This window comes from Zingiber officinale, chromosome 8A (genome assembly GCF_018446385.1).
Source record: "Zingiber officinale cultivar Zhangliang chromosome 8A, Zo_v1.1, whole genome shotgun sequence".
NCBI lineage: Eukaryota > Viridiplantae > Streptophyta > Magnoliopsida > Zingiberales > Zingiberaceae > Zingiber > Zingiber officinale.
In genome coordinates, this window is record NC_056000.1 from 55,373,617 (window position 1) to 55,384,905 (window position 11,289).

Sequence of the window (11,289 nt, forward strand, 5' to 3'; positions counted from 1 at the left end):
GCCAACGGTCTCTAGCTGAGTTGGCCCGATCAAAATGCTCGACTGAGTCTCTGGATAAACTTGGGTTCGGTCGACCGATCAAAAGGTTCGGTCGACTGATCAACTTTACCAACGGTCAGCTTCTGACGTGACATTGGCGGTTGGATGCTGATTGAGAGGGGTTGGGTCGACCGATCAGGAGGTTCGGTTGACCGAACCATTGACAAGTCAACTTCCAGTTGACTTGCTCTGGTTCGGCTTCTTTGGGTGATTTCGGCCATCCGGAATAGGGCTCACCCGAACTCAGTTCCCGGCCTTCTCCTCGAGCAGTCTTCCGTCCCAGCTTTACGTCCCTCGAACACCGCGCATGTTCTTCACGCCTACCGGGTGTACTCTTCCGCAGCTCTCTCGTCCTTCGGACGCACCGAGCCCGTCGGCTCCCTTCCCGTGCCATCCTTCTCGCTAGCTGCGTCTTCCGCTCGACTTCCTGCGCTCCTAAGCTCCTGCTCACTTAGACACAGGGATCAAACACAAAGCAGGACCTAACCTAAACTTGGTTGATCACATCAAAACTACCACGGGATTCAACAATCTCTCCCTTTTTGATGTACATCAACCCAAGTTCAGGTTATGGTTAAAACAAACAGATAGTAATTTAAAGAAATTACTAAACTAACAAGCATAAATTTGCAACTTTAAAATAAATTGCAACATGAAAATTTATACTAAAAAAAATTTTAACTAACTCCCCCTAACTGACTCCTAACTGAACTTATCTTTATTCTCCCCCTTTGATCACAGCAAAAAATTCAAAGTTAAACACTTGCTAAGTAAAGATTAAAAAATTGAGTTAGGTTTAATTTCACAAAAAAAATTTCTAAGTAAAAATTTCAAAAAACATTTTTTCTAGGGAATTAAAAAATTTAAAGAATTTATAAGGAAATGTTTAAAAACTTTTCAAGGCATTATTTAATTCTAATTTTAATGCTTTTATCATAAAGTTAATTAAACATTTTTATTTTGATATTTTGGCTTCCAGGTCATGGCGAGGCACTAGGCCTTCTTGGTTATTGGAACAACAACCACTTTCTTAGACAAAGCTTCCATAAAGAACTTCAATGTTTAATTTTCTCACTGTAAGCTTTTAACTAAAAGAGAAATTAAAACCAGTAAAGATTTTGGAAACCAATAAAGGTTCCTACCTACAGGGTTGGTCAAAAACTTAGGGGTACATAGTTTCTTGGTATTTTCCTAAGTTGACCCTGATGCTTTCTTATGTACCAATTTAATTTTCCATAAAACTTTAATTTTGAATGTGGAAAAACATTTTTAAAACATGCATCAGTTTTCAATTTTTTTAAATTTCTAATTTTAAAACTTCATTTTCTGATTTTAAATATTCATTTTCCTTTTCTACTTTATCTAATTCGTTAGAAAGAGCTTTAATAAAACGAAAGGACTGTTTAGGGTTTAGGGCACGTACCTTACTTATCTCGTCTTGCGATGCTCCCCCTTCATCACAGCTTTCTTCTTCTTCTGTTGTTCCTCCCCCTTCATCTATGCTCATTTCTGAGCTAGACGTTTCTTTTAGCCGATGGTTGGCCATCAGTGCTAGTCCCGAGAATTCTTCAACTTCGGACTCGGAGGACGATGAATCATCCCACGTGACCTTTAGGTTGTATTTGGGTTGAGCTGGCTTCTTACTCTTTTCTTTACTTTTGCTTTTCAGTTTTGGGCAGTCATCTTTGATATGTCCTTCTTCGTTACAATTGTAGCAACGAACCACTCTTTTCTTTTGCTGGAACTTCTTTGACTGCGATCTAAATTTATTAGATTTAAAAAATTTATTAAAGCGTCTTACCAATAGTGTCGCTTCCGATCTGTCGATCGAGACTTCGAAGTCAGAACCGTTTGTTCTTGCCTTCAAAGCGATGTTCTGACTAATCTTTTCTACTCCATTGGGCTCTGCAACTCGAGATTTGTAAAGTTCAAAAGTAGAAAACAAATGTTCTAGAGAACTTACCTCGAAATCTTTAGAGATGTAGTACGCATCTACTAAGGAGGCCCACTCGGGAGTTCTCGGGAAGGCGTTGAGTGCATACCGGATCGAGTCCCGGTTCGTTACTTCTTCTCCAAGATTGGTTAGTTGCGTGATCAGCTCTTTGATCCTTGCTTGGAGTTGCGCTACCTTTTCTCCTTGGTTCATCCGGAGGTTCGTCAACTGGGTCCGGAGGATATCGCACCTTGCTAGCTTCGCCTCAGAAGTACCTTCGTGAAGCTCCAGGATTTTTTCCCAGAGATCTTTCACGAAGTTGTAGCTTCCGATCCGATTTACCTCCTGAGGTGGCAGAACGCTGAGCAGGTGAAACTCAGCCTTTCCGTTGGCGACAAAATTGGCTTGCTCCTTCTTGCTCCACGTGTTTTCTTCTTTATCTTTCGGCGCTGCAAAACCATATTTCATTGTAATAAGAATATCAAAATTCGTTTTAAAGAATACCTCCATATTTCGCTTCCATGTAGCGAAATCTCCGTCGAACTTTGGGGGATGAATGTTCGCGCTGGCCATTGTTCTGATCTTTGTGCTTCAGATGGCGGTTAGTCCCTCTGAGGTTGTTGGGCTCTGATACCACTTGTTGGTGCAGCGGGGACCAGCAAGAGGGGGGTGAATTGCCTGCGATAAATATTATACCCTCCTCAAAGCTTTTCAACTCTTAAAATAAAGCAACAATAATAAAATTAATAGCAGAAATAGCAGGAGACAGAATTTAACCTGGTTACAACCAAGAGGGCTGTTAATCCAGGGCAGTAAGAAAGGTGCAGTAAGAAAACTCCTTCTCTGAAGCGGAGAAGCCTTTTACACTTTGACAGCACATTAGTTGCTAAGAGAATGAGAGTACAAGAGTTGCTATTTCGTTCGTATTCGTTATACTCTAAAACTGCCCGAGACCCTCCTTTATATAGGGGTTCTAGAGCTTATCGAATGACCTGATCTTCGGGATCAGGTTTTGACTCGAGAGGGATCGGTCGACCGATCCCCAGGTTCGGTCGACCGAACCTGCTGTACCTGCCCAATCTTCCGTCCTGGTGCAGTCTCTGTGGATCGAGCTTGGGTTCGGTCAACCGATCCTTATGTTCGGTCGACCGATCGGCCAACGGTCTCCAGCTGAGTTGGCCCGATCAAAATGCTCGACTGAGTCTCTGGATAAACTTGGGTTCGGTCGACCGATCAAGAGGTTCGGCCGACCGATCAACTTTACCAACGGTCAGCTTCTGACATGACATTAGCGGTTGGCTGCTGATTGAGAGGGGTTCGGTCGATCGATCAGGAGGTTCGGTTGACCGAACCATTGACAAGTCAACTTCCAGCTGACTTGCTCTTGTTCGGCTTCTTTGGGTGATTTCGGCCATCCGGAATAGGGCTCACCCGAACTCAGTTCCCGGCCTTCTCCTCGAGCAGTCTTCCGTCCTAGCTTTACGTCCCTCGAACACCGCACATGTTCTTCACGCCTACTAGGTGTACTCTTCCGCAGCTCTCTCATCCTTCGGACGCACCGAGCCCGCCGGCTCCCTTCCCATGTCGTCCTTCTCGCTAGCTGCATCTTCCGCTCGACTTCCTGCGCTCCTAAGTTCCTGCTCACTTAGACATAGGGATCAAACACAAAGCAGGACCTAACCTAAACTTGGTTGATCACATCAAAACTACCACGGGGTTCAACACGTTGGTGGCCGACTATCGAAGGGTTAAATGACCCTGCACAATTTAAAACAAATACCCTTCTCAGACTTTCAAAAGAACACTTGTGTAAGTTAAATAAAGAAAGAAACTAAAAAGACGAGGCTCACGGATTTGACTTGGTTACAACCGGGGAGGTTGTTAATCAAAGGAATGGATCGCACTAAGTATCTCCTTCAGGCGGAGAAACCTTTTACAGTAGTGAAAGCACAGAAATAAGAAGCTTAGACTAAAAGAAGAGCTCACAAGTGTTGTAATGCTAATTATTTGTTGATTGAAAAGCTTCTGGACCAAGGCTGTATTTATAGTCTTGGTCGGGGCGCCTGGAAGGGGATAAATCTTTATCCCCTTCGCAACGGATCACGGTCAAACGTGATCTGGTCAAAATCGAGTTCCGGGCGCTCGGAATCGCTCCGGGTGCCCGGACCACTAAAGTCAACACGGTTGGCTTTTTCTAGTCCGGGCACTCTGCTCCGGTGCTGCTCGCGTCGGTCCGGGTCTTTTGCTCCGGTTCCACTCGCTTGGGTGATTTCGGTTAACTGAAATAAGGTTTACTCAAATCCAATTTCCGCCTTCTCGAGCAACATTCCGCTCCGGCTTCTCATCCCTCGGAAACGCCACGCGCTTCCTTCTCATTCGTCCGTGTACTCTTCCGCAGCACCTCGTCCCTCGGACGCACCGAGCCGGTCGACTCTCTCTCTACCGTCTTTCTCGCTAGCTATATCTTTTGCTCGACTTCTTGTGTTCCTAAGCTCCTGCATACTTAGACATAAGATTAAAATACCACAAAACTTAATTTAACTTAATTTAACTTAACTTGATTGATTACATCAAAACAATTTTGAGATTCCAACATATTTGACCCTTACTGGCACAGTCAAGATATAGTATAGGTATTTGCTTTAATAAAACTTAGATTAATTCCTAACTTAGATTAATTTATCTTATCTTTTCATAACACTAATATATTTATAGAATTGTGTTGTCATGCATATTTATCACTAAGGATTTTTAGGTGAAATTAATTTTTTCCAATGGAAAGATTAAAACATTAGTTATGAAGCGATGAGCATGTCTTTAAAAATTAATTGGACATAGAGAGAAGTGAGTTCAAGTTCTCAAAATCATATTTAGATCCTCGTAAATATATTTATATTGTACTAAATTATTCATATTATATTAAATCATAAAAATATAATATTGTAAGTCTAAATATTAAAATTTTAAATAATAGTTATTTTTATCACAGTTTGGATTTTTTTTATTTTCTATTTTCTCAATTATATATAGGGGTCAATTCTCAAAAATTGATGATATGAAGTTTACCCCAACTATATGTATATGACTTATGATCCCGTCCGGAAGCTGAGTCGGATGAAGGGGGGTCTTGATGTACTGGAAGTTGACGGAAAGTCGCTACGGCATTGGATCTACCTAGCACCCCCGGAAAGGTTCACACGGGCGGCTGACGAAGGAAGATGACCAGCACGATGACACTGCGGCTCTGCGCACACTCAGACGAGCCCACGAGTCGTTAGAGACCAGAAACCAGGGGAAAAGTCCCCGGGTCATGTCCTCCGACGCTCAAGTCAGGTACTTTTTCTCAGAAAACACAGAGAAAGGACGAAAAGTAAAGACTAGTGAGAAATGACGAGTGAGCGTACTTACATAAGGGACAAAGCATTCCTTTTTATACTACAACGGATGTTTCTGGGATCTGGCGGATGTCAGGGAATGTCGGCTGTCAGGTTTTGTCTGGCGGTGAATGACATGCGGCGCCTCCTCATAGGCTAGCGACATAACCAAAGGAGTGATGAGCCTTGATTGTTAGCATATTCCCTGACACATTGATTATTCTCTGACAAGCAGTTACGATTCCCTGACTTGTTTGTCTTGTAGTGCCTAGATACTAGGTCTGTATTCCGGGGTCTGTACTCCGACCTGCTTCTGTATGCTGTTGTCCATGGTTCGTATGTCCCGACCTGTACGTCCGGCCTGTATCCCGACCTGCTTCTGTCTACTGTTATCTATGGTTTATACGCCCCGACCTATACGCCCGGTCTGTTTCCTGACCTGCCTCAATCTACTATTATCCATGGCTTGTACATATCGACCTATTCGCTAGAGATGTATCCCGACCTGCCTCCGTCTACTATTATCCATGGCTTGTACGTACCGACTTGTTCGCTAGAGATGTATCCCGACCTGCCTTTGTCTACTATTATCCATGGCTTGTACGTACCGACCTATTCGCTAGGTCTATATTCCGACCCTCCGTGTTTCGCCTGAGACCTTTCCTTCTGCACCTTTATCTGGCCCGTGGGCCCACTCCCTAGCTGTACCTGGCCTGTAAGTCCAGCTCTCAGCTATACCCGGGCTGTGGGTCCAGTTATCAGCTGTACCCGGCCGGTGAGCCCCGTTCTACCCTTTGACTGCCCTGTCAGCTGGAACTTTGACCTTGACCACGCAAGCTTGACTTCTGACCTTCACGTAAACTTGATTTCTGACTTCCATGTAAGCTTGACTTCTGACCCCCCACGTAAGCTTGACTTCTGACCTCCACGTAAGCTTGACTTCTGACCATCCACGGAGGCTGGACTTCTGACCTCCACGTAAGCTTGACTTCTGACCATCCTATGATTTTGACTCCTAACCACATCATCTTACTGACCTCACGACCATGCACCGTATCAACCTATATATCTATATTTATCTTCCTCCATATATATGGAGCCGATATTGAAAGATTGCTAAAATAACGAATTTATCTTTCTTTTTTTTTTTAATTAATGATGTTCAATCTTATTTTTATAATGATGTTCAACCACCCTTATATCTTATTTAGGGTATCTTCCATGTGATAGAGTTTTATATAATCTATTTTTGGTAATCTTTAATATATCACTTCAACGCCATATTAAGAACATAAAAAAAATTATGACTATTTCTGTAATAAAAAAAAACCTCCTTATAATATCCCTACAAACTTGACATAGCAGTTAAGGCATATCATAGCTAAAGGAAGTGTTACGGTTTGATTCTTTATTGGAACATGTGTTTATATTGAATTTAGTGAAAAAACTTTAAGTTGGGTGATCATGGATAGAAGTACCCAGGGATAAAAAAAGTCTATAAGTTTATCTTCATGATAGAAGAAATACCAATTCAATATTGTACAATTTTAACATTGGACAATCTTACAAGAACGATGAAAATCACATGGATGTCATTCTATTTATTGCAACACTTCTATGATTTATCTTGTAGACCGATAGAAAAGGATTTGATAATCGTTTCCAAGATTAGTTAAGTCTTGAAAAATAGACATTTTGATTATTAAAAAAATCCCTATAATTTTTCAGTAGACTCTACTTATCAATTTTTTTTATACATCATTAATTATTAACTTCACTAGTATTATTAATTTTGAGATGAAAAATAAATTTAAAATTTAACTACCAGTTTTAAATTATAAATTTCCAACTTCCATATATGGTGGTTAAAACTTTCTTCTATAATTTTTTTCCATATCATAAACTTCATTAAAAATTTCCTATGGGAGAAAAACGTTAAAAAGGAAGAAAAACATAAATTATCAACTGGTGATTTCAAAATTAAAATTAATCATTCTAAAATAGGAGAAAAAATAACAAATGAAAAAAATAATACATATACCTTTTTTTCATTAATAAAATTATACTATATAATATATATAACCTTTTTAACTTATAAAATTATATCATATATTTTAAAAAAATGACATACGTATAAATTATATCATATGTAATCATCTTTCTTAATCAAGATAAATAAACATCCCGCAATTTTCTCTTTACATTTTTTCTCATCCCTTAAATTTATTTCATTCATTCATCGACTCTCCGTATAAACAAAGCGTAATAGAGTCTGATTAGTCATTCCCATATGAATTTCACTCAGATAATACCATGTGTACACCAAACATTTTTTTAAAAATATATAAATGGATATTTAGTGTAACCTGAATAGGTTTAGATAGTGTCTCTACACTTACCCTCATTTAGAGAACTCTCTTGATTAAGACCGCTAATTTAAGTTAGATTTATCATGTTGATTCGTTCATTAAAAACTTTAAATGGATTAGATTAAAATTTTATCAACCTAAGTTCATCACAGAATGATCCATCTAAACTTGTGATGGACTCATGGATTGAGAAATATATATAAATTTAATTTTATGTTAATTTATTATAATATTAAAATAAAAATAATATTTTTTATCAAATATGATTATTCGTTTTTATTTATTTATATTTAAAATATTTATTTTTAAATATATTTAATTGATAAAATATATTTAAAATAAAACATTAAAAATATAATTATTTTTAAAAATTTTATGCGCCTATAAATTGACCGTCTAACCCACAATTCATCTTAAAATTGGATTGAGAATTCTTCACTCCGTCAAAATAACCAATCAATTCATCTGACTCTGTCAAATAGCCAGCCCATCACATACCGATCCACTCAGTCACATAACCCATCTGACCGTTCTACTCTCGACTCCATTGCCGGTTTAAATTAAAAATTCTTAATAATAATAACAATAATAGCAGTCGTAAATCCGAAAACAATGTACTTGGACCAGACGGATATGAAAGAGTAAAGAGAGTCCAAAGCCAGAGCATCCTCACAAGCCTGCACAAACAAACGAGAAAAATCCACCTCGAACTTGCCCCTCTTTCTCTCGCTCTCTCTCTCTCTCTCTCCCTGCCTTGACTCGCTCCTCCACGACCAATTGAATCCATCCCGATCTACTCCTCCCTCTCAAAATTCTATCCAACGAGTTGCAGACTTGAAGCAGGAAGGAAGAGGTCGATCCCTGTTTGTGTATAGGAGGATGAGGATGAGCGAGGAGGAAGAGAGCAGTTGGTTCGCGCGTTGGGAAGAGCAGCTGCCGTCGCCGGAGGAGCTCATGCCGCTGTCCCAGACCCTTATCACCCCCGACCTCGCCCTCGCCTTCGACATCCCCCTTTCGGCCCCAAATCAGCTGCCCCCTCCGCCTCCCCCCTTCGATATCGACTCCTCCGACCTCAACTCCACCTCCCCCGCCCTTGCCGGCTCCGCCGCCGACGAGCCCGCCCGCACCCTCAAGCGACCCCGCCTCGTCTGGACGCCGCAGCTCCACAAGCGCTTCGTCGACGCCGTCGCGCACCTCGGCATCAAGAACGCCGTCCCCAAGACCATAATGCAGCTGATGAGCGTCGACGGCCTCACCCGCGAGAACGTTGCCAGCCACCTCCAGAAGTACCGCCTCTACCTCAAGCGCATGCAGGGCCTTGGGGGTTCCGGCGCCGCGGGGCCGATCTCCGCTGTTGACGCCGCCACGGATCAGCTCTTCGCCAGCGCCCCCGTGCCCCAGCATTTCCTGAGTCGCGAGCCAATCGCGTCCCCTGATCCCTTTTTTCCCTTCGCCGCCCTGCAGCACCAGCAGCAGATCACATCCGCCGTGCAGCAGCAGCTCTACCACCAGAGGCATCTGGGACATTTCGGACAGCTGCCTAACGGAGGAGGGGTCGATCAAAGCTTCCTGAACCGTGTCATGCCCCAATCCCGCATGCATCAGCCGGTCGGGCCGTCACCTGGAATAGGATTGATGCATTTGGCTTCACCACCGGCAGTGTCATTTGCGGATGATTCGGAGTCTGCCGGAAGGGGAAGCCATGGCGAGAGGAAGGTGCTGACGCTTTTCCCTACTGGTGAGGACTGATCTCTCCTAGCTAATTTTCAATTATAACGGCCTTAACTGAAGAACTATGTTTATGCTTCCTTTGCATGGTTCTTCTTTCCTTTGCCCAATTAGATGAGTTCCATCTACATTTGTTATTCTGGAAGCAGAGGAATATAAGGGGATAACAATGTGCTTATTATCACATTTGAATCGGCGACAGTTAACTTCACTGTCTAATTAGTATCACTCTAGTAGCCGATGATGTTTGATTGTAAATTGTACATGCGACCCTCTGCTTTGGATGCCTTTTTTTTATAACAAGTATTAAGATCGTTGGATGGAGGGAAATGAATGACTTAAGAGGCACATAATTCATGTTCATTCATAGTACTTTCTCTCTGATTTTTAAGCCTCCACTTCTTCACATAGAAGCTCGCCTTGCATACATCTAGATTTATGGTCACAAGCTCTTCTCAAATTGTTTTAGACGTCATCACAATTTCTTCACAAACAAGCTTCAAACTTTGTTCCTCATGTGTAAGTATGGTTAGAAGGTTCCCCTTACCTTCTCCTCCTCCTTTTTCTCCTTATCGTGTTTGGTTGGTGATATTTTTCTGTTTCATGATCCATTGATTATCTCTAATAGAAGAAGTTTATTGTTGTAATATGGTGATAATGCAAGATGTTGGATAAAAAAATATGATATCTTTATGTCAAAATAATTAATTTTATTGTACACAATTAATCAGATCATTTAAATTTGATTTTTCAAATATGCTCTCGTTTTATTATCACATGTGATATAGAAATCCCTGTTTGTGCAGGAGAAAAAATGTCATTGAAAGTGGATGGTATTTTGTCTCTATTTTGAGAACAATAGGAAGAAAATATAAAATTTCAAATTATTGGGGAAAATGAAAAATTAAGTAAACTATGAGGTCAAGATAAAATATTCTTAGAATTTTATGAGGATGATACTAGTAAGTAATACTTGTAAATTTTGCATATCCTAAAACTTTCAGCTGTATGTAGCTAACTGTTATGTTAAGATGATTGTCATTTGCACCTTGGATATGTAATGCTAAATTAAACTCCTAATTGTATGTGAAACATTTTGAAGTCACTGTCCAATATATACCTTATTCTGGTTAGTTTTGTATAAACTATGATGATTCATGTTTATTATTATTATTATTATTTGGGGTTTTACTTCTAATTGATGTTCTGATCACACATTCTCCATTTACAAGTATATGCAGGTGAGTTGTTGTTCAATTCTAGATATCTTGCTGTCCTTAGTTTCTGATAACTTTCTTCTATGTAATCAGTAGATGATATGCAAGATTGAAGGACACACTGATTATTCTTATTTCAAGTTAAGAGTTCCTTTTCTGGTTCCTCACCCACATACATTTATATAGAAGTTAACTATCATCAGTTAATCTAGGAATATGTATGAGATCTGTAAATTCATGTATTCTGTAGTACTTGATTTGTCCACTGTCTTAATGCTAAGACCCATTGACACCAATAGATGCATGTAGTAAATACCAGACCAATTATAATGGGGGAAATTGCTATGGGTAGATGCCTTGTCAGACCTCTTGAATGGAACCTCCCAGTTATGTGATCTGAACATGACAGTGTATAATGTCAAGGGTCTGTAAGAATTGGTTAACGGAACATTCTGACCGAGTACAAAGGACACATAAGTTTATTGATGGAACAGAATAAAAAGCCAAGTCAGAGACATGGGAACCTTTGAAAGCTTACAATGCTTATTTAGTTAATAAGCACTGGAACTTTGTTGGTGTTCTCATTTGTTTCTATAAGCAAGGAAGGGCTGACTTGCATAGTTAAGGTG

At 40.5% G+C, this 11,289-nt stretch overlaps 1 protein-coding gene across 1 annotated transcript; it reads left to right on the plus strand.

Annotated features, from left to right (window-relative positions):
* The first annotated feature begins 8,352 nt into the window (after positions 1 to 8,352).
* On the plus strand, positions 8,353 to 9,773 carry LOC122009119 (transcription factor MYBC1-like). Its single transcript, XM_042565138.1, has one exon. It carries the CDS (start codon positions 8,595 to 8,597, stop codon positions 9,462 to 9,464), a length of 870 nt encoding a protein of 289 aa, XP_042421072.1. The 5' UTR covers positions 8,353 to 8,594; the 3' UTR covers positions 9,465 to 9,773.
* The last annotated feature ends 1,516 nt before the right edge of the window (positions 9,774 to 11,289 follow it).

Excerpts from the sequence above, each read along its gene's own strand:
- LOC122009119 (XM_042565138.1), top strand. The coding sequence starts at position 8,595 with ATGAGGATGAGCGAGGAGGAAGAGAGCAGTTGGTTCGCGCGTTGGGAA.